General features: G+C 40.6%; 1 protein-coding gene across 1 annotated transcript; it reads right to left on the bottom strand.

The window, feature by feature from the left end:
- Positions 1 to 3861: 3861 nt before the first annotated feature.
- On the bottom strand, positions 3862 to 20271 carry DDX18 (DEAD-box helicase 18). Its single transcript, XM_045558994.1, has 14 exons — positions 20080 to 20271; positions 17413 to 17694; positions 15189 to 15332; positions 13708 to 13843; positions 13243 to 13343; positions 12915 to 13114; positions 12706 to 12820; positions 10084 to 10223; positions 9000 to 9161; positions 8519 to 8671; positions 7796 to 7909; positions 6207 to 6263; positions 5683 to 5860; positions 3862 to 4325 (listed from the first exon to the last, which is right to left on the bottom strand). Exons 1-14 carry the CDS (start codon positions 20162 to 20164, stop codon positions 4183 to 4185), a joined length of 2010 nt encoding a protein of 669 aa, XP_045414950.1. The 5' UTR covers positions 20165 to 20271; the 3' UTR covers positions 3862 to 4182.
- Between the last annotated feature and the right edge of the window lie 4460 nt (positions 20272 to 24731).

The following is a 24731-nucleotide window of genomic DNA, read 5'->3' as shown; positions in this document are numbered from 1 at the left end:
CAGGACTGGAATGGCCTGAGCTCCAAACAAATAAGGATAGATGCTGGGCTCCAAGCAAAAAATAGCAACTTTTCCCCCCAAAAAAGTGGGCATCGTTTCCCCAACCCCCCTTAAATCATAGATGCAGATGCTGAGTCCCAGAGGGGAGAACGGCTTCCTTCCCAAGGACATGCGACCAAGGCAAATCAGTTTCATCCTGTGCCAACAGCAGTTGACAAAGACTGAAGGGAGCCCCTCCATCTGGAGGCTTTGTCTGGCTTGTCGGTGTTTCCCTCTGGAAAGCCCGACCCCGTCTGTTTCCTCTGGGCCACCCTAGTTTGTGAATAACTACAAAATGCTAACACCATTTCCTGTGTTGAGCATTTCCACTTTGCAAGAAGAGAGCAGGAAAAGCTTAGGAAGAGGCTGTATGTGCATGGATTCTAGTCTGGTTGTTCCCAGACCCAGCTGTGTATGAGAAACACCCAGAGATTCCTCTGTCCCGCCAAAGGCCTACTGAATCAGAATCAGCGAGAATGACTGAGGATGGAGCAAGAAAATCCTAGTCCACTAGAACCCGGGGGTGCAGGATTCCTAGGCTCAGAAATAGCGGAATATTTGCATCTATCACACTATTTGGAGAACAGTGCTGCAGCTGATATCACTACCTTTTCTAGACTGTTACCAGCCTTTCGAAGAGGGATCTGGCCTCGTTCTTCTGTGTCTTCTGCAATTTCTGGCACCCAAGAGGCTTCTAGTTTCCAGTGAATTAGTTTATAAACGCACACTGCTGTTGCTGCCACCTAACACTCCGTACAGTAGCCTTGAAAGTGGCATTAATCAACTTGATAGGCACCTTAGGAAGGTGTTGGAAAATGTTCCAAAACCTGAAGTCTGCTCTTCAGAATTCCCAGGGATCTGGACTGTCAGAAGTCCTGCCCGGAAGGACTGCTCCAGAAGGCCCGGACTGGCTCAGGATTTGGGATGAGCCCCTTACCTGCTGCCGTCTGGCAGCTTTTCTCGTGGGATGCACAGACAGCTAACACGTACAGAGCACCCTGCCCCAGGGCACTGCCCTAAGCCTTTTACATGCTAGCTCATTCGACTCTCACCACCTTATGAAGTAGGTATTATTTTCATTTCACTCATGCAACAGGCCCAGAAGCACAGCTGGGATGGGATTTGAATCCAGGCATTCTGGCTCCAGAGCACTCACTTTTAACCTCTACATAACTTAGTAAGCGAGATCCTTTTTTCTTTTTGATATCTTGAATTTAGCTTTATTTATACAAAGCTGGCTAAGACAAAAAAATTAGATACAGTAATGATTAATCGTCACTCACAGCCCATAAGATCCAAAGGTATCTACGTGCATGTAGTGATCTGCTTGGCCCCCCTGCCCATTCTGCCTTCTAACCTTCACTTAACCCCACTTGTCAACTGCCATTTGCCACCAGCAACTGTGGTCTTCTAAGGAGCCCTTCTTGTGCAAACGAGCCTTGCAGGTGCTGCCCTGACCTTGTATTTCATGCTAGTAACTGGCTCCCTCACATCTGAGTGCTGCCTAGGTTGGTCCAGTCTAGTTGTCTAGATGTCCCCCGCCTGGCCTGCCCTGCCTCCAGAATCACACACAGCACCAGCACACGCAGCAGTCCCCCCTTACCCTCAGGGAATTTGTCCCAAGACCCCCAGTGGATGCCTGAGGCTGTGAATAGCACAAAAATCCTATATATACTATGTTCTTTCCTATACATACAAACCTATGATAAAGTTTAATTTATAAATTAGGCACAGTAAGAGATGAACAAAATAGAGTAACAACAAGTTATGTGAATAGGCCTCTCTCAAACACCGTATTGCACTGTACTCACCCACTTTCAGGCCACGGCTGACCACAGGTAACAGACTGCAGGTAAGGGGGGGCTCCTGCACCAGGAATAAGCAAGGCATCATGGTAGGACCAACCTCTGCACCTTCTGTTTACATACTTCTCTCTCAAACCCTCTGCAGACTGACTCATCCTGGGTCAACAATGACAAGACACGTAGGGGCACTGGACTTGCTGAGACAGGGAGAGACAGTCTGGGACAAGCAGGTATCTTGAACCCAAATCCTGGGAGACCAAGCAAGGGCTAAAGAACACAGCCATAAATGAAACACAAGATTGATGTAATTATTTAACGACACAGGAAAATAACATGTTATGAAACAAGCTGGTTACGAGTAGTAGGCAGAGGATTTCACTTTTGATAAAACAATAAAAATGCATATGAACATCCACAGAAAAAATGGGAAGGCTATATACCAAAATATCAACAGTATTTTACTTCTGTTCAGTGATTATTCTTCCATTTGTATATTTTTAAAAACATGATTATTTCTGAAACAAAAAAGAAAAACCAGATACTGGAGAGAGTTACGAGTTAGGAATCCAAGAAGCCAGGAGCCCAGCAGCCAAGGCTTGAAGCCCAGGTGACAGCTGTCAAGCCCAGAGGGGGAGCATTGTTCTTTTTCCTACTGGAATGTTAATTATCAGACCGTTTCCTCTATATCTGATGTTCTCAGTATATTTACATTTAATGGGACCCTATAAATAATAACTGGCACAAAAGCAAAATGCTAGCAACTTTTGTTTTAAATTCTGAAATGCGAACTATTTTGTAGTTATATAACAGCAGTCCCCAACCTTTTTGGCATCAGGGACCAGTGTCATGGAAGACAATTTTTTCCACAGACTAGGGGCGGGGGGACGGTTTCAGGATGATTCAAGCACATTACATTTATTGTGCAGTCAAACCCCTCTGCTAATAATCTGTATTTGCAGCTGCTCCCCAGTGCGAGCATCACCTCCTCAGCTCCACCTCAGATCACCAGGCATTAGATTCTCACAAGGAACGTGCAACCCAGATCCCTCGCACGCACGGTTTACAGTAGGGTGTGCAGTACCAAAATCTAATGACAGGAGGCAGAGCTTATGAAGCAACGCAAGTGACGGGAAGCGGCTGTCAATACAGATGAAGCTTCGCTGCCTTGGGGACACTCACCTCCTGCTGTGCCTACAGTTCCTAACAGGCCACAGACCGGTACTGGGCCACAGCCCGGGGAATGCAGACCCACTGCACCAAACACATGAGAAAGGACGTGCTCCTATAGCAAAAAAAATGCATCTGACTAAATCACTGACTTAGCTATTTTTTTCTGACCTCTGTTCGTTTTCAATTTCCACTGTAGATCTATTTTTTGTTTCATGGTCTGGAAGAAGTAATTTTTCTCACAAAGAAACTAACATTAATGTATGCTGAGCACCGTTGATGGCTTGGCTTTAAGTCTACTGATAGTTGGCCTCGGCTTCTAAGTTCTCTGCTGGGTTGGAAGCGCTTCCCAAAAGCCAAACCACCTTGAAATAAACAAATCTGGAGTATCGCTATTCTTTTTTTTTTCTTTTTTCAAGTCTTTGCTAAGTTACCAAATGAAGGGCAGCAGTGCATTATACCCATATTGGTGTAAATGAAGCTCATAAATCTTACCCTCTCCCCCATGTCATGACTGTTAGGGACACTATTCCAGTAACAAGAACAAATAACCTGTATTTCTTGCTCTTAAAAGAAAGTGAGAAAGGCTCATTGTTTTACAATCAAGAACATGTAAAACGTGATGCAATCTTCCTCCTAAGGTGCTTCTTAGGTATTTCCCAAAGCTCTCTGCCCTTACACACTGCAGCATTTTCAGGAGGGGTCAAGAGATACCATTAAGGTCCAAGAAACAACTAAAAGCAAAAGATAAACTGAGACTTATTTGTGCACTACCACCTGTCCAGTCCACTAGGGCCCGCAACAAGTTAGTACAGCAATCCATGTCGCAGAAATCTTCAACACCGGGAAGGAAAGGTATAAAAATTATATTAAAACAATGACATAAATTTGTGTGAATGCATTTAAAATTAAAATATTGTACCATCATAAAAAAGTCCAGACAGATTCCTTGCTTTGCCCTTAGGCAACCAAGATTAGTTTTGTTTTATATCCCCCAAATAAAAAAGATAACTTGCTGAAAGTAACAGTGCTCAGTGCTTACAACCCAGGTCAATTCATACTCTTGTTAGAGTAGTCCAAATTCTAAACGCTATAAAAATTCCTTTGTTAGAGCAAGGGGAACAAACCCATTTCAGGGCACAGCTAGTCAAGATGAAAGGAAGCTGTGTCTTCAGTGACAGAACTGCCTGCGGTCGGATGATTTCTTGCTAATGTTTTTAAAGATTCTGGACTTCTCAACTTTCTTGGTTTTCTGGTAGCCAAATCCACCACCACCTCCTCTCTTTTTGTGCTTGCCGTCATTGCTGTTCACATCTGAAGGTGAATGTTAAGGAAATCAAGCAACAAGACAGTGAACTCCAATCTAACATCTACATAGAGAAAAACACCAGCAGGCACACCCCTGTCCCTCTACCACAACCCTTCTCAACAGCATAAACCTCAGCAATGTATTTCCAGAAAATCAGGAGCAGCCACAAGATTGTGGTCTAAAATTAGCAGGCAAGGTTTTAAAGTTCAGTGTAATAGTCGTATTAATTATTTCCTTCACACAATGAAATTCACGAGAATGAGTGATTAAGGTGTTAAGATGTCAATCAGGAAGTTCATAGGATCACATTTAAAAAAAAACCCAGTGTCAAAACAAATGACTTTCATTTCTGTTTGCAGCTGACAAGGGTGCGCTTAACCAAGTCATGGAACTGTTCTTCCTCTTACATAGTCCAACATGTATTCATCACAAAGGACATTTACTCAATGCCTACAATGAGGACCGTGACCCCAAACTTGGTCCTCTCTAGTCCACTCTGAGGCAACTAGAGGTATTCCCTTTGCCTTTTACCTTGAGCAACACTTGTTTTATTTTCTTTAGCTGGACTCAACACTTCTTTGTATAAAACAAGGCTCGAAGAGGACTTAAATTCTTTGAAAAGTCCCATCCTCTCTTCAGCTTCAGAGCATCCCGTTCCTCCAAGCACCTCCTACAGCACGGCCCAGCACTGAGCTCTGCTACTTTACCTCTTCTGTGCTTCTGCCAGGAATGCACAACTACCTCTGGCTCTCACTGTCTGACAATTTTTTTTTTTTTTTTTTTGAGACAGAGTCTCGGTTTGTTACCAGGGCTAAAGTGCCGTGGCGTCCTCCTAGCTCACAGCAACCTCAGACTCCTGGGCTCAAGCAATCCTCCTGCCTCAGCCTCCTGAGTAGCTGGGACTACAGGCATGCACCACCATGCCTGGCTAATTTTTTCTATATATTTTTAGTTGGCCAGATAATTTCTATTTTTTTTTTTTTAGTAGAGACAGGGTCTCGCTCTTGCTCAGGCTGGTCTTGAACTTCTGAGCTCTAAGGATCCACCCGCCTCAGCCTCCCAAGTGCTAGGATTGGCGTGAGCCACTGCACCCAGCCACAAATTTGTCTTTTTATTTTAAGGCTTAAGTCACAAGCTGCCTTGTTACTGCAACTGCATCTTGATTATTAATCCCTGCTCACCCCATCCACCTGTGTCCCGAGCTAGCGGAGACAAGCACATACTGGCCAGGATGAGCACCTGGGCCCCCAGTCTGCAGCCAGAGCACACACCAACCCACAGCAAGGCCCCAAATGCCACCCCACCACCGTCAAGCGTTTGTTCCTTAGTTCCAGGATGACTTCATAACAAAGAAAAGGATACTCAGATCAACAAAAGGAGGCACCTTGAAACCAAATGACAGAGCGACTTGAGGCAAATTTAAGTTATTAACATTAAAGATCTGTTTCAGAGAATGGGAATCATAGGCTCGGACGTATGACTTATATGCTTCCTGGGCTGACTTATGAAGAAAGTAGTTCTTTTCAATCAGTTGTTCAAGCTGAAACAGAAAGAAATTTTGGTTTCAATAAAATAAAAAAGCAGATTTCGAATACTCTAGAGCAAAGCCATTCCCTAAAAAACACGTATTCTAATACACTTGTTCTAGGCTTTGTACTATCTGCTGTAGTGAGAACAACGCCAAAGTTCTTGCAGCGTGTGGACTGAGAGGAGGAGGAGAGCACAGGACCATGGTAGCCACAGCAAGAAGCCTTACAGACCACACAGTCCAACCCCCCATTTTATGACAGGGCAGACACAGGGGACAGTGACTGCCCACTGAAACACTGCAAAGGTCGTGTTGGGACGAGGTTCCCTCTTACTCACAAGTATTTAAAAAAACCTACCTGAGATTGGATGTTAGAAATTTTAGACCACGAAAAGTCAAACTCACTTAATGGAACCTAGAAAACAAAAGCATAAAGATTAGTAAACCAGGAAGATCAGCATTCTGATATTTATTAGGTACTGAAGACAGGGAACGGCGACCAGGCCTGTGGAATCCCTCCGGACAGATGCAAAATCTGCTTTCTCTAGTCTCCCAATGTTGATGGAAAAGCTCTGTCTTTGCTTTGCTGAGTTAGGAAAATGGTACTTTCTTTCTGAAAAGTAAGGTGAGAAATTGAACAGGGACAATGAGTTGGTGAAGCACTTTTCCCTAAGAATCTCTATAATCCTGATTATTTGGAGTGATGAAGTAGCCTGAAGTTTCTGGTTAGGACCATTGCCTTTTTCTCCATGTCAGAAGAGGGGCCCTAATACCACACAGCCCTGTGATTGGGCTTTGTGACATCAGAGGCCACGATGACCACAAACTCCTACAGATACAGCTCTGTTGTCAGTCATCGCTTACTAGAGAAATGGAATAGTGCCAGACTTGGGTTAGGTGGTGGGGAAAAAAATAGGTGCCCAAGTCCTGGACTCTGTCCTCAGAGAGCTTATAGTCTTTTGGGGGAGACAAAGTGATGAAATGACAACTTAATGAGCACCTGTGCTGTGGGAACACGGAGGAAGGCAGATCAGAGATGGCTTCCCAGAAGGGAAAGCAGCCAGCTGCAAGCAGAGCACGCTGAACAAAGTGTGCAAAGGCCACAGAACAATTTCAGGGAACTGCACATGGCTGCAGGGTGGAGGAAACCTAGCCCACGCCAGGGAGGCCAACAAGGAGGCGAGTGTCAGAAGAGAAGGCCTCACATGCTCTCCCAAGGCCTAGCAGTAAAAAGACCACGTAGCATTCTGATGGATTCAGTCCTGAGGGGATGGAGGGAGACCAAAGCCAGATCAGGGTGGATGGGGACCGAGTGGGAGGCAACTAGGAAAAATATAAACCATTTTCCCAAAAAGGCAGACTAAGGAAAGGCAATAGGCAGTAGCTATCCTGGAGACAGTGGAAGCAGAATGGGTTTAGGGTTGAAGTTACTTTCTCCACAGTGCGAGACCTGAGATGGTAAAGCACTAACTGCGAGAACAAGATCAAAGGCTGCGTACAGATGAATATGGGAGAAAAGGAGGCGAAGGGCAGGCAGGGGCAGGACAAATGGGGATTCCTACGGCTTCACACGAGGTAAGAGGGAAAGACATGAGGATGAAGGGACTGCAGGAGAGATGACCAGGTGTGAGGGAATGTAAAAGGAGTGGATAAAGTTTCCAACAGGTCTGTAGGGATCAGGAGGGGAGAGATTGGGACACAAGAGGTGCTGCTGAGCAACCCAGAGCTACGGGGCTGAGCCACGAGGGTAGTTTCTTCTGTCCCTGCCTTCTGGCCAGAAGTGCATAAAATCTTCCATAACTGCCGTAATGACTGTTTTAATAGCACTGCCCTGACTCAAGACTCTGCTGACACACTGACACACGCAGAAATAGTGCTTGCTAACGATCCCTATACACCAAGAGGAATCTGTTTCCAATTTAAGATGTTCCAAGTAAAGACCTTTACCTTGGATTGCTTCAAGTAACGAAGAAAACCCAATTCTTCTGGGCGCAAAATGAGCAAGGCATGCCCTCTTCCATTTAGGCCTCTGGCTGTTCTACCCACACGATGAATATATTCCTTTGGTAGAGAAAGAACGCTTGAGTTAATGCACTGACTTCCACATGAGCCCATTAAGAACATGCCTGCACTGCAAATATGTGCACAGTAGGTCTGTTCTGAGATGGCGCACCTCCCACGGGACCGGGCCCCCCACAAGGCCAGGCCGGCACTCTCTCTGCACACACCATCCCTGGAGGGCTAAAAGGCTAATGACCAAGGCCTAAGAAAGGCTGGACACAATGTGCACATTAACAGTGTGATCTAATAAAGTAAGTATTATGTGTGCTTCATCTTTAAAAAACCCCACATTCTACTACATATACTACACAATCTTATTTACCTCCTTAAGCAAATTTTATTTCCTTCAGCCACCTGTTGCTCTTAACTGATCATTCCAAGTGTCTAACATTCTCACCTTAAATCCCACTGAAGCCTCTAAAACCTCCATGTACGCCCCCCTTGAGCCCTGTAAAGTCTTAAATACTTATCAACACCGGAAAAATACTGCAGTCACCAATAGGGATGAACCTTATGAACGTGACATGTGGTTATTTCCCAGGGAACCTGGAGAGGAAGCGCACTGCTAATGTGGGGCCGTTCTCAAGACACCCCGAGGACGCCAGTTACCTTAGGGTCATCTGGAGGGTCATACTGAACAATCCAGTCGACTTCAGGAATATCCAGCCCTCTTGCTGCCACGTCTGTACATAACAATATCCCTGAATCTGCGTTGCAGAACTGGAAGAAGGTGGTTGTACGCTTATTTTGCTTCTGCCTTCCCTAGAATCAAATAAGAAAATCCACTAGAGCTAGAACCTTGAGGCTGTTTCTAAGAAGCCTAGCTATACAACCCCCAAACCTGGAGTTGTTACCCTACTTTATTTCAAGCTCACCGCTGGCTTATGTACTATTTCCCCAACTGGCTCCTCAAAGAGGATGCTGTCTCTTACTCCTTTGACAAGTCCTTGTCCCTCCACACAGGATCCACCACCTAGTGATGATCAAACTACTCAGGATGACATTTAGAGAGAGCAGTACCTCCAATCCCATAATCTACAGCACTTGACAGGCACAACCTGTTTTTAATAAGCTCATCATAATCACTTACATGAATGGCCAAAACAGGCAAATCGATGTAGTTCAGCAACTCGTAGTGGTATTTCACGGACATGCAAGATGAAAAGAAAACCATCAGTTTCTTCTTTCGGTTCTTCTTAAGGAATGTAAAGAGCAGCAGGAATCTCTTTTCAGAGGGACAAACAACATATCCCTAGAAATGGTTCAAATGAACAGACACAAATGAATCAAACAGATATTTTCAGCTTAATAACCGATGTACTTTGATTGAGAGCAATGATAAACATAGCATATAACATGTCATACCTTACCTACAATGTTTAAAAAACTAAACAACCAAAGTTTCTTTAAATTCATCTAGTTAGAGAATATTTTATTTATCAAGAAGACTCAATCTTGAAATTCTCACTTTAATCACCTTAGTTTGGATCTCTTGTCACCTCATTTCTACCTTTCCCCAGCTATGCACCCTGAACCAGTCTCTCCATCACCTAACTTGCCTTGCATCTTACTGAGATTATTAAAAATATTTTACAACTGCATTTAAACTGGCAGTTATTAGTAACATGCCCCCATGTGACAAATGGTATTAACAAAGTAAAGAGAGCTGATCAAACTATTTTTAGAGCTCATGGCATTGTTTACTTGGAGCATCGAGATCTAATACCCAAATTCACTACACAGATGCTCCTCTACTTACAATGGGTCCATGTTGATAAACACACTGTAAATTGAAAATATTTTAATTTGAAAATGCATTTAATACATCTAACCTACTGAACATCATACATTATAGCCTAGCTTACCTTAAACGTGTTCAGGACACTTACATTAGCCTACAATTGGATAAAATCATCTAACATAAAGTCTATTTTATAATAAAGTGTTAAGGATATCACATAATTTACTGAACACTGTACTGAAGTATGGTTTCTACTGAATGTATACCGTTTTTGCATCATGATAAAGTTAAAATCTCCTAAGTCAAACCATTATAAGTTGAGGACTATATTCAAATTAAAAGTTCATTAACCCATTTTCTTTCCAGATAATTTTCCAAAAAAGTACAAGAAAACACTAAGACATTAAGGGTTTAAGTTACTGATAAAAAGTACCTGCTCAAGACCATCCACTGTTGCATTAGTTTTATCATCATCAACACCAACATACAATGGCTCCTTTTTCAGAGAAATCCTTGCCAGGTCCTCAACTTTTCGAGTTTGTGTGGCAGAAAAGAGCATAGTTTGTCTGCGTGCTGAAAGATATATATATTTATGTATAAATAATGACCTCAATCTTCCAGGGAATCTTCATAATTGCTTCACAACTACAAATACTCTACATAGAATGAACAGAAATGGGAGCTGTGATATCAGTATAGAGTCTACAAATATTATAAAGGATAAAAAGGGCATATCATGAAACACTTTAGGTCTATGTGTTTGAGAACTTAGATGAAATGGAGAAATTGCATGAAAAATAAACTACACAGGAAGAAATAGGAAACCTGCATAGCCTTAGATCTATTAAAAAAACTTCAGTCAAACCCTTCACCTTCATGTAAAGAAAATTCCAGGTCCAAAGGGATTCCACTGATAAATTCTATCAGATATTTAAGAAGAAATACCAATTCTTCACAAACTCTCCAGAAAATCAAAAAGGAGAGTTTACTTGCAACCATTCTTTGAAATAAGCTATTACCTTACATAAAAACCTGATAATGACATTATAGGAAAAAAACTTATAGACCAATTCATGAACACAGATTCAAAATTTCTAAGCAGAATTTTAGCAAAGTGAATTCAGCAATATATAAAAGGGATAATGGATCATGACCAAGTAGGACTTATTTTAGGAATGCAGGCTTGATTTAACATTTGAAAAATCAACCAATATAATTTACCATATTAACAAACTCAAGAAAAAGTATTGGATTATTTCAACAGACACACAAAAAGCATTTGGCCATCTATTGCTGATTGAAACCCTCTGCTAACTAGGAACAAAATGGATCTTCCTCAATCTGATAAAGGGCACCTACATAAAACCTGCAACTAACCTCGTACATACTTAATGGTGAAAAATTGAATGCTTTCCCCTAAGATCAGGAACAAGACAAGGATGTTTGCTCTCACCACTCAGCTTTGGTATTGTACTGGAGGTTCTGGCCAGGGCAATCAGGCAAGAAAAAATGTTAATAAAAAACTGAAACTGTATTTGTACATGATTGCCTATGTAGATAACCCAAAAGGCTAGGGTCACCTGGAAAGTTATACAGACTAATCACTGAGCACAGGAATAATTACCTTGTTGGATGCAAGATCAATATAAAAAAATCAACTGTATTTTTATATATGAGCAATGAACAATTGGAAATTGAAATTTTAATGAAATACTCAGAAATCTGACAAAAGATGTGAAAACATCTGTAGTCTGAAAACTCCTAAAAAATTATAGAATTAAAAACCTAGTAAATGGAGATATACCTCATTATGGGTTACAAGATTCAATAGTCTTCCACCAATGACCTCTATTCAATACAATCTCAATCATTATTCCAGACTTTTTGTGGATGGATAGAAATTGACAACTGATTCTAAAATTCATACAGAAATGCAAAGAAGAACAACAGCCAAAACAACTTTGAAAGAGAACAAACTTGGGAGGGCCTAACACTACCCGATTTCAAGACTTAATAGGGAGGAACCGGAACTTTCATATGATGCTGATGAGAATGTAAAATGGCACAACAGCTTTGGGAAACATCTGGTGGTTTTTAAAACAGTTAAACACACACCAGTCATTCCACTCAAGAGAAAAGGAGACACATGTCCCTACAACGAGCTGTAGATGACTGTTCATAGCAACTTTATTTCTAACCGCCCCAAACTATAAGCAGCAGAAAGGTCCATCAACAGCGGAAAAGATAAACAAACTGGTATATTCATACCAGTTTGCTGGTATGCTACTGAACAATAAAAAGAACTACTGGTGAAATAGCATGGATGAATCTCAAAAGATTTGCAGAGTGAAACAAACTAGGCCAAAAGAACTACATATGGTCTGATTCCATTGATATAAATCTCTAGAAAATGCAAGCTTATTGACACTGACAGAAAACACACCAATAGTCACCTGGGAGAGACAGATGCGTATGAGGAGGGGTGGGTGGAGGGACTGCAAAGGGGAAAGAGGAAACTTTTGAGGGTGATGGATGTGTTCATTACCTTGTTTGTGATGGTTTCACAGTAGTAAATATGTCAAAGAGCATCAAATTGTATATTTTAAATGTCTACATATAATTATGTCAATTATACTTTAAAGCATTAAAAGACAAATAACAAATGGGATTATAGTTTTACTACAGTTATAAGCAGTTTATAATGTTGCAGTACTATAATCAAGCTATGCACAAGTCAAATATAACACAAAAGGCAACAAATCTATGGCTACCTGGGAGATGTTAGATGAGGTAAGAATAGGGAAGGCAGGGAGAGAACGAGACCTCCGTTAGGACTGTGTAACTTGCATTATAACCTCTAAAATGGCAAAACTACTATATTAAGTTACTACTAAGTTTGATGCTTGTATTCCAAACTACTTCTAAGGCTGATTGGCCCAACTACTTCACTTAGGCTATGGTAAAATTCTGGTATCAATACAGTTTTTGATAGGAAAAACTCTCATCTACCTCCAACAGGCACTTTGCAAATCATATGCAAATGCTACCTACTTACTTGGCAGAAGTTTAATAATTTGCTTTAATTCCTCTTCAAACCCAACATCCAAGATACGATCAGCCTCATCAATAACCAGACACTGCAGATTTTTATACATAAACCCTGGGGTATTCTAACAAAACAAAGGGAAAGAAAAACTATTAGTTGTCAAGTTTGTGTTTCATATGAGATAAGGAAACAGGCACTACATCACAGTGTTCTCTTACCTGCATGTGGTCCAGGAGACGGCCTGGTGTGGCCACAATGATGTTGATCCCATTGGCAAGTTTCTGTGCTTCAGCAGATCTGTTACTGCCACCCATTACTAACCCGTACGTATGCACATGGTGAGTCATCAGCTCCTTAAGAACACCAAAAGTCTGCATGGCCAGTTCTCTCGTTGGTGAGAGAATAAGGACTCCTGTTCCTACAACAGAAACAAACAAAAAAGATACATGGTTAAGTCAAACTGTGGTGGTTGTCACCATGAATCCCTAACAACTACAACAAACTTCCAGGGAAATAATGGCAGAAACAAGCAGATTAAAAGCTTACCATTCCTGGGCATGAACTTTAACTTAACAATGAGTTCAACGGCAGGAATGAGAAAAGCCAGGGTCTTGCCACTGCCTGTTTTTGCAGCTGCTAGAAGATCCCTAAATATTAAAAAGGAAAGAAAAAGACATTTAGTCTACTCATTCAGCAAATATTTACCATGTACTATACACATACATTTTAGGTACTAAAGCTACCACATGAACAAGAAAGACAAAATTCCTCTCTTCTGTATCAATGAAATCAATCACCTATGGTATATATACCTACTCAGAAGTCAGAATTGTGCTACAGAACATAAGTAAACACTTTTCTTCAAGCATTAGTAAATAACTTAAAGCCTTTAATGCAGGCTGGCTATGAGACCCAGCACATAGTGCAAAATCAAAATACACTGATATTTTCTTTACAATCTGCTAGCACTAAATATAGACACCAATGTCCAAGCATCAATGTTAACCATACCTGCCTTCCAGAAGTGGCCTAATACTTTTATGTTGAATTTCAGTCATGTTTGTGAAGCCCATTTCTTTTATTGCCTTCAGTGTGTTTTCATTAACAAGATTACTTAGAGAAGTGAATGAAGTATCCTCAAAAGCGCCTAAAAAGAAGTTTATCATTAGCAAATTCATCTTTTTAAAAAAGTTAATACTGCCATATTTGCCTAAATTAGTTTTGCTTGGAAGAGCTGCTTACAGTAAAAAAAAAAGAGAGTAAACCCCAGTTCATTCTCATGCAATAATATTAAGAAAAAGACCCGATACTTTTGAAGTTTCTCCACTGCTGATGCCTGTGTGATTTCAAGTCCAGAGCCTATGCTGTATCAAATAAGGGGTGGAGAGGAGGAATAATGGAGGGACTCATACAAAACAAAAGTGCCAAGGCAAGATTAAAAAAACAAAACAAAACAAAACAAAAAACAAGTGTAAAGTCAGTTAAAAAAAAAAAAAAACCCAGTTAAATTCACACTAAAAAGACAACTGAGAAGAGTCAGATGTAGCTACAAATTCCTCAGCAGGAGGCAAAATCAAAATCACCTGGGAGCTTCCCACCCCCGACACGTCCAGGCTGTAACCCAGGGATTCTTGCCCTTGGCACTACTGACATTTTGGGCTAGGTAATTTTTTGTTTTGGGAGGTGTCCTACGCATTACAAGATGTTATGAAGCACCCCTGATCTCCACCCACTAGATTTCAGTAGACTGCCCCTAGTTCTGATAGCCAAAAATGTCTCCTAGGGGTAGGGTGACCAACCTTCTTGGTATACCTGGGACAAAGGAAGTTCCTCATATTTAGGACTTTCAATGCTAAATCTGGGGAAATTCTGGGCAAATGGGATGACTCCTCTACCTAGGAGGCAAAACTGCCCTGCTTGAGAACCACTGCCAAAACTTCTCCAGTTTTGACCAAACAGATCTGGCCTTAATATTTTAAGAAAGAACTCAAATATCTCCCAGATATTTCTGGTTACAAGCAGCTAATTCCAATCTAAACTCTTGATTTTATAAATGAACAAAGGCCAAACTAGGTTAACCTGGCACAAGTCCCTCAATGGTATTTATTCCATCCTTCCTTCCTTATTAGTAACTAAGCCTGTAGTAAACCTCTAGTCTTCAGACTTTTGGGCCAATGATTTTCCTATACAGTGTGGAATGAGCCTTAGGAAAGAAAAAGGCAAAGAAACAAAGGATCCTAGAAACTGTTTGTGTGCATGTAAATACTTAGTGCTAGGAATGGAGAAAAGGAAAAAAAAATAGGGAAAAAAATAACTCAGGCACGATAAAGTAGACGATAAAGACAAAAAGCAACAGAAGACACACAGAACATTTGCTGATAGTTGTTTTCCAACCAAATTAGAAGTCACAACCGAACCTTCAATCCTAGAATCCTCTAAGAGGAACACAACATTTTTAAGAAGCTATGTCTGGAAACCTTCCTGGAAGTTACCTGTCAGTCCCAGGGGCAGGCTGGGTACTTCACTGTCATCCTCCTCACTATCTGGCTTCTCCACCTTGTTTTCTGTTTCCTCTTGTGCCTCTGCGCTTGCTTCTTCAGACTGCCCTTTGGTTTCAGTTTTTGCTTTTTTTGCATCTTTGGTTTTAAAGGACAAAACACAAAAAATTTTTTCCTTAAAATAAAAATGCCAGTAAGATCAACAAAACAAAACATTTGTGATGCAAAGAGGTGTATTTTCGAAAGCTTAACATAGTTAATTTGTGAAGAATCTTTCTCATGAAAAAAAGATTTGGTTATATTTAAAAACCCAGGGTATATAAAGATTTGGCAACAACATTTTTTTTAGGCTCTTAATGTATTATACCATATCATTTAACAAAAAAACTTCTAGATGTTCAATTAAACAATATAAAAATACTAATTACAAGTTCCATACATTTCACCAAGGAAAAAAAAGCACATCTGGGTAACATAATTCTTAAAAGCTCATTACAAGCACTGATTTTTCTTCCCATGCCAATTGCCATAAATTTTCCATAAATGCTACAATTTGTTTTAAAGACTAATGGAAAAACCAAAGGCTCTTCATGTTACTAGAGATGGAATGTAAAGCGAGGGCATCCATCTATGTAGCTGGCTGACATAAATTGAACTACTGCTTGGTTGTCAGTGGTGAGGAAGGAAAGGCAGGGCTTCCTAGCTTCACTTCTACATTCATAACTTTCATAATGGGGCCCTAAACTACCTTTCCAGTTCTCCCTCCCATTTCCCTCCTCAACATTCCACTCTGGTCAAATACATTAACTACCATGCTGGACTTTTGCAGAAATTTGTGGCAGTTAGTGATGCTAGTTTGAACAGAACTGACTTAGACCAGAGCTCAGAACTCTTTGTAGCCCAGGACTGGCCTCTTCCCTGGACCCAACTGTCACCCTTCCAGGAATTAATCAACTCTGTAGGTTTCACATGTTCAACAACCATGGATGTCATTAGCTGGTCTCCAGGGCTTATCATTTTGTTTTCCCTAGAATAATTCTTAAAGTTTACATAAAAGAACAAAACTTCCAGCACTGTGATTTGATTCTTGAGGGTAGAAATAATGTCATTTCCTTGGGCATAATCAGAACCAGAATTGTAAAGGCATCGATAATTTTAGAACAGGGGATTACAATTACTTTCAATCAAAACAGGATTACAATTACTTCCTAATCCTCATGCATTTCCCTAACTTGTTTTACTTTCTGTTTCAGCCATTTCTCATAACCTACAATTTTTTTAGCAGGCTGTGTGAAGACAGCCATCTATGTCTGGAAAAGTTCAAAGCTCCTTTCATTTCATGTGAGATACATAAATAGGATATTCTAACTCAGGGGCTGGCAAAGTTTAGGTTTTGCAGGCCATATGGTCTCTGTCATCATAAAGACAACAAAATGGGCACTACTGTGACCCAATATTTATTTACAAAAATAGGTGGAAGGCCAGATAGCTTGCAGATCCCTGTCCTACCCTACCTTGAAATCTCTGCTTGCACATGTCAATTAAAATGCCCATTCCTTCACCTGAGCTTACTCAAAGCCAATCATCTTCAAAAAATAGTCCTTCTTTCTCCCTCTGCCCACTTTACACACTTGGAAATTATTGTTCCATTTATTTAGAAGTTTACTAAATGCTACTTGCAACTAAGACTCCTTTTAAAGGAGGAATTTATGGGAGGAAAAGGTAAGGAATGGGCCAAAAAAAGAAGCAAATGAAAAAAATCATTAATGCAAAGTTCCTTAATACAGAAAGGCCTAAGAAGATAGATCCTACTGCCAGCCCAGATTTCTTTAGTGTTAGAAATTCTGCAACTCTTTTCGCAAACAGGTAATCCTATGCTATGCTACAGTATGTTCTATCATAAAAAGCCCAGCTAACTGCCCCAAAGAGCAAATTTCTAGAATTCTATAATAAAAAGAGTCTTATCTAAATGTGAGGTTTTCTTCAAAGGTTAAAAAATATAAAAATATGACACATTGCCTGATATTTTGAGAAAGTTAAAATGCACTGTTCCTCTCCACCAATAAAATGCTTCCTTTAGCTACCAGGCTAGTTTCTAGTAGACTGGTGAGCACAAGGGATTCTTTTATGTCATGTGCATACAATAGGAGGGAAGCTAGAATGGTAACTGTGCGTGAAAAAAACGTTTGAATGGCTGATGTTCAAAGGAAATACTCACCAGGCCCAGAATCATTTACCATTTTTCTCTTCTTCTTCTTCTTTTTCAATTCTGAATTGGGAGACTGCACTGCTGCTTGTCCATTGGTTAATATGGTAGATTTCTGGGAGGATTTTTTTACTTTTACATTTTCCACTGTTTCTTCAGACAAGTCTCCATTTTGAGCTTTTGACAAGCCCACCTTCATAGACTGTTTTAGGGATTTTTTAACTTTTCCACCCCCCGTTGTTTCTTCAGACACATCTCCATTTTGAGTTTCTGACAGGCTCACATTCAAGGCCCCTGTTTAAAAACACAACCACTGTGATATAAAGAAGGGGAGGTTTACTGAGAAACAGTGAAATCGCACATAAGAAATTCCATAGCTTCCAGGACTAAAACTATTCAGCCTTTTCTTCTCTTTCATGTACACTGTTGAAACCCCCTGCATGCTATGGCATTCTACTATAGGAGAAAAGTTTCCCTTAAGGGAAAAATGCTGGAAAAGGGAAAGCTACATTGATTTCTTAACTTCCAAAGACCATACCTCTGTCTTTAGGGAGTCTGGGACACAAAAACTTCAATGAGGTCAAATATTTAAACAGATGGGGTCAGACAATGGCAGTTACAAAATAAACAGTTTAATATTATTTGGTAAACATATGACTGATACACTGAAAGACATTTACACCTTATTCACAAATCTATTTCTCATGTGACTTTCAAACATTCAATCCCAACTTCCCTAAACTGCAGTGAACTGAAAATTCAGTTGATTAAACAACCCTAGTGTGACGCCAGTTGTATAAAGTATAGCACATACTACAGTACCTGATACTTGGTAATGATAATAAACTATTTATTTACTGGTTTATGCACTTACTATATTATACTTTTTATCCTTATCTTAGAGTGTACCCCTTCAAATTATCTATATAAAAAAAGTTAACTGTAAAATAGCTTCAGGTAGACCCTTCAAGAGGTAATTCAGAAGATGGCATTGTAATCATAAGAGATGACAGCTCCATGCATGTTATTGCCCCTGAAGACCTTCCAGGGGGACAAGATGTGGAGGTGGAAGACAGTGATATTGATGATCTTGACACTGTATAGGCCTAGGCTAAATGTTTGTGTTTTAGTTTTTAACAAACAGTTTAAAAGTAAAAAAAAAACACATTTTAAAAATAAAAAAGCTTATAGAATAAGGATAGAAAGAAAATAGTTTTGTACAGCTACATGGTATTTTAAGCTATTATGTTATTACAAAAGTCAAAGTTACAAAAATTAAAAAGCTTATAAAATAAAAGTTATAGTAAGCTAAAGTTAATATACTACTGAAGAAAAACATTTTATAAACTTAGTGTACCCTAAGTGCACAGGATTTATAAAATCTATAGTAGTGCATGGTAACATTCTAGATCTTCAGTTACTCACCACGCACTAACTTTTGCAGAGCAACTTCCAGTCCTACAAGCTCCATTCATGGTAAGTGCCCTACACACGTGTACCACTTTTAACTTTTATATGGTAGTATTTTTACTGTACTTTTTCTATGTTTAGCTACACAAATATCTACCATTTTGTTACAATTTGCATGCAGTATTCAGTATGGCAACATGCTATGCAGAGTTGTAGTCTGGCAGAAATAGGCTATACCACACAGCCTAGATGTGTAGTAAGATGTACCACTAGGTTTGTGTAAGTATACTCTACGATGTTCACACAATGAAATCACTTATATGCACTTCTCAGAACACATCCCTTTCAGTAAGGGACCCATGACTATACTTGAGACTATCTTTACTAAAGTTTTCCTGTTTATATATATAAAATAAAAAAGATAAAATGTAAGTAACACCATCTTTTGTTCAAATTATCAATGCCCATATCAAGAAATAGTAATGCTGTACTATTATGCTATAGGAATTGGAAATATGAGGAAACTTTAGAAGGTTAACACAATTACTTCAGTATTTGTGGCCCACTGTCAGAAAATAGGGACCGCAAATGAGGCATCTAAGAAAAGTAACATTTATGCAAAATCATTTTCGTTTAAGTCACCGTGCGGGATACAATTATGCAGAAGCTCTTAAGTAATTTAAAACCTAAAGTTGAGAGAGAAGGGAATATTGCGCAGAGAACCTTTGTGTTTCAACCTCTGCAGAAGACACTTCCCAGCTGAAAACGAGGAAGCGTTGCAGGAGTCGAGAGCGAGCGTGGAGATGGGTAAAAGCAGGCAACAGTAAACACAAAAGCTCTGTGAAAAGTGACCCGAACTTTTGGGGAAATATAGAGATTAAATAGATGATGTGAAAGGTGCACGGACAGGAGAACGTTCCATGTGTCTGATTGGCCACAGGGAGGGTGGCTGGGTGTGAGGTGTGACCCGAAGGTGTCCACCAAGCAGGTCTAGTTGGAAGCCCTGCCGGAAGTCTGGAAGGGAACGCAGAGGCCTCCTGCTCTAACCTTATGTACAGAAACTGATGCCCCCCAAAGGTCAGGGGCAGTTCCGGGGCCCAGCGGCGAGCGGGCAGCCCCAGGCTGCCTTCCCACTCTCCACAATCACACTGTTGCTCCAGGGAGCGCCGCCTCCGCCACACCAGGACCGCGGGGACTCCCACGCAGCCCCGCCGGGCCCACGGCCGCGCGCGGACCGCCTCAGCCATCGCGAGATTCAGCGCGTCTTACCCTGCAGCTTTAGGTTTCGCTGCCGCAATTTGAAGTTCCGCTTCTCGATCTTCTTGCGCAGGAGTTTCATAGGCAGGTGAGACATGTTGTAAAAGCGTCCCTAGACCTCGGCGCCACCGCACTGATCCTCCGCTCTCAAGGTTGATGTTACGTCCTTTGCTGCCGCACGCGCGCAGCACAGCTAACCGGAAATGCGTCACAGGAACGCCGGCTCCGGGCGGAAATCATTCCAGCCCGCGCACTGTAGTACCCTTGGCGATCAAATTCTGTGCAGCGCCCCCTGGGGTAGCGGAGGCCACCCCCTGCACCGGACTCACGTCGTGCCGGAACTGGCTGCGGATTGGGACCGTTTGGGAGTTTTCATAGTTTAAGCTTCCTCTTGTCAACGGAAAAGAAGACAAACCCTGTAAAATAATTTAGGGAAGTTTATTCTGAGCCAAATTTGAGGACCGTGGCCCGGAGCCACGCCCAAGAGCCTTTAGCAGGTGGACTCACTGTGGTTGGGTTAGTTTGGTTTTATACATTTCAGAGAGACAGGGGTTATAGGTAAAGTCATAAATCAATACATACATTGGTTTGGCCCCAAAAGGTGGGCCATCTCGAATCGGGGCCTTGCAGGTTATAGGTGGGTTTAACAATTATTTGACTTGTAATTGGTTATAAAGACCTGAAGTTTTGTCTAAAGACTTGGAATGTTTTAAGATAAGGGGGTCTGTTAATGGGAGACAAGCCACAACATATATTTGTTGTGTAAATTGAGGACCTGCAAGTTTGTCTTGCATACCCTTAGGCCTGCTAATGAATTGCAAAGGATATCTCTGACCGCCCTCCTCCTGGCAGACAATTTAGTTTTAGGATATTCCCTTGGCCAAGATGGGGTCCATTCAGTCAGCTGGTTGAGGAGAGCCTTAAGATTTTATTTTAGTTCGCAGCCTGGAGGTAGAGTGAGGAAAGAATATTGCGGAGAAGGCAGCCTTAGCGAATCTTCTTTTTTATGTTCTATGTGTTTGAATCCAGGACTGCAGTTGGCTCACCTTATACACAGGTCCCCCCATCCCTGAATTCAACCAACACCCCGATTGATTGAAAATATTCCATAACAAACCAAAACACCCCCAAACAATATTACTATAAAGAATAATGCAGTTCACATAGCATTTACATTGTATTAAGTATTAGAAATCATCTGGAGATGATGTGTGTACGTTATATGCAAATATTACACAAGGGACTTGAGCATCCTTGGATTTGGGTAGTTGAAGGGAGTCCTGGAAAAAATCCTCCTTGGATACAGAGGGACAAGTGTATTGGAAAATCGAATAAAACCTAAATTATATAATGCATATATAATTGTGTATATATGCATTTCCAAACTTATTTGGCCACTCTCTCCAGGAGCACTTTTCATGTCACTTGGTACATATACACATGTAAATGTCACATTTCGTAAAGCAATGCTCTTACTCTTACTCTTGCATTTTACTGTGATATTTTTCCTTCAGCTCCATCCTGAATTAATCTGTACTTAGTCTATTAAAAATACTGCTTACTATGCATTCAAATTAATCTTACTACATTATTAATGGATTGATTGCAGTTTGAAAAACAGAGGTTTATAAATTCCCAAGGCTCACCCATAGACCCTCCAGGAGTCCAGGAGCTGGTGGTTGATAAAAGTGTACCTCTCTGGTACAATGTACACTATTCTGGTCATGGACACACTGAAAGCCCTGACTTCAGCATGATACAATTCATCCATGTAACAAAAACCACTTGTACCTTGTAAATTTTTGTGAAATTAAAAAAAAAGAAAACAACTTTTGACACCAAAAAAATACTCAAAGAAAAAAACCCAAAGAAATTGTAATCTGGCTAGCTAGTAGTCATCTTTTTGGGGGGTGGGGAAGGATAGAGGGATGCATGGAGTGTTTAATTTAAAAAAAAATGTGACCAACATTAAAAAATTGGTAGAGTTTAATAAAAATTCATATTTTTCTTTAAAAATTGGCATCATTGGCTGAAATTCCCCTTGGTAATAATCTGTTTGAGCTGAACAACTGGAAGAATCAATGAAACCTGGATTAATTTGTTTATTTGGAGGGGCAGGACATGAGACTCTGGAGACTAGGCATGATCACAGTGGAGAGGGAGAAAACTTGGGAAGGAATTGAAACAGAATGTAAATGAACTGACTGAAAAGTCACATTGGATTGGACTGGAAAATCAAGACAAACAAACATCCTGATATGCTTAGATTGAGTTATTAATGATTGGGCGGGCTGAAGGATGAGTCAGAAATTTAAACTGGTACACACATACATACATGTACAAACATATATTTCAGTATAAATACATATGTCAGTTTAAATTTACATATGTATCCATTTATATATGTGCATACACATACATATCTATTTTTATTTCTATCTTTACATACATGTATATTCACATGGTTACATACTGAGTATTGAGTCTGGGACTTTGAAATTTACATCCATTACTCTTAGGTGCAACAATTGACATGTCTTCCATATAGAAAGTGCTCAAAAATTATTTCCTTTCTGTTGTAGCTTAAATTTCTGGGGCTCATAATGCTTTGGTAGTGGCAATGGAAGGGTATTTCCTCTCTTCTAGAGGGTGACCTTTTTCCAGCTAATAGTGAGAATTGCAGTCATTTCCACAAGACCATAAAACCCACATTTATGATGCATTCAAGACATTTAGATCAAAGAAGCTGATCCCTTGAGGTGGATGGAAATGCTTAATTTTAGGGATTGATAACATTTCAAGGATCTTAGCTAAGGCTACTGATGCCAATTCTTCTGGCTTTTTAGAAGAATGAAGAATTATGACCTTGCATCAACTCTCAAAATTGGAGTTGAGAGTTATTTTAATGTTGAATTTCCAGGACCACATCAGCAGCTACTTTAGCAAACAAACGCATGTCACTGGGTTGGATACTCCGAAAATATCTGTGAGGGTTTGGGAAGGTAACAGTCACAGGCCTCTGAAAACCCTGTTGTCCCTCACTGCGAGTGCCTATCCTCATATCTATTCAATATATGTTTAAGTCTTTAAAACTTCTTGCTTGGCTCCTCATCACAGAGGTCCCTTTCCTCAGAACACAGTCATTCACCAATTATTCACTTGTTCAGCAATTATTTTTTGAGCAAATGTGTGCTAAGAGTGTATGGCAGATGTGTGTTAAATGCTGGGGATAGATAGATCCAGGTGGCAAGATAGACCTGGCTTACCTTTGTGGCACTTGCAGAGCTTACATGGAGAAGACAGAGAATTAAACAATTCTAGTAAACTATTACGGATGCAGTGAAAGGGAAGCACATGACAGGAGCAGCATTCCAGTCTGGGAGCGGGGCTGGGATAAAGTCTTTCACTGGATACCCTTTGTGTATAGGCACAGAGCTAGTGGCAAGCAAAAGAGGGGAGGGAGATGCTGTCTTTTACCTCCTGACAAAACAAATTTAAATTTCACATAGACCATGTCTTATCTATGCTGCTTTTTCAATTTTCACTAGAGATCCTTAAACCTTAGACAAGTGTTTATAAAATAAAAAGCAGATTTGTGTAGCTTCTTTTCATACAAATAAAAAATGCCCCACTCCACTGGGAAAACAAATCAGCCCATTTCACCAACACCTTAGAGTTGTGATCCAGAAATAACTGACTCCTCCTCTCCAGTCACTGCTTTAGGACTCTTGAAGTGATTTTCTAGGAACTTTCAAATGCTATTTCCTATACATTCTATGGTGTATAGGAACTTAAAAAGTGCTGTATTTCTGTATATAAGCTGTAAGTTGCTTTCTTCACACGGCCCAACTTCCCTGGACTCTGGTTCTCTGCATTTCTGCATTGTGGTAAGCAGACAGCTGGTACTTAAGAAATGTCTTCTTAGGTGAATTGATGGATATGAGAATGAGAGATCATTTTAAGAGGCATCAACACAATTCACTACAAGTCATTATTACTGCAGTGGTCCTAGGAGCTGGAGAGGATACAGAAGAGTATAACAGCAACCTTTCTCTCAAGAAGATTATTTATTTCCTTAATACAAAAAATGCCATCTACTCTGTGCAAGGTACTGTTTTGGGCCCCTGTGATCAGCAGTGAACAAGACATGTGAGGTCCCTATTTTCAGGGAGTTTCCTACCTAGATAAGGGAAGACAGATATAGGTTAAAAAGTGAGTGAACAAGATAAAATTACATGCAGCTAAATTCTGGGGAGCTGTCACAACAAGACAATGTAATGTAATATAATAGATTGATGAATAGGGGTGGGCAGAGAAGCCTACTACTCAAAATGGGAGATTTTTTTTTGTGTGTGTATGTGGAGACGAAACAGAGACAAAGATCCGAGGTCAGAGAAGAGGCCAGCAGAGACAAGCCTTAACATGCCACTAAGTAGCAATACAGGAGAACAAGGGTAGATTTATAGCTAGGAGAGTAAGAGCGTATTTTTAAGAGGAAAAGCTCTAGGGGCAGGGTCAGGCTTTCAGAGTGAGTAGGGGGACAGGGAGAATATTAAAAAGACAGCTTCCTTTGACTACCTTCCCTCTGAGTCATGCAGTCTGACCACTGATAATTGAATCATAGACTAACTTGCTTGTCCAGCATGCTGTGGAAACAAGAGGTT

The sequence above is a fragment of the Lemur catta genome, chromosome 8 (assembly GCF_020740605.2).
Source record: "Lemur catta isolate mLemCat1 chromosome 8, mLemCat1.pri, whole genome shotgun sequence".
Classification (NCBI taxonomy): domain Eukaryota; kingdom Metazoa; phylum Chordata; class Mammalia; order Primates; family Lemuridae; genus Lemur; species Lemur catta.
The sequence above is the reverse complement of the archived record's forward strand: the minus strand, read 5'-3'. Positions and strand labels throughout refer to the sequence as shown.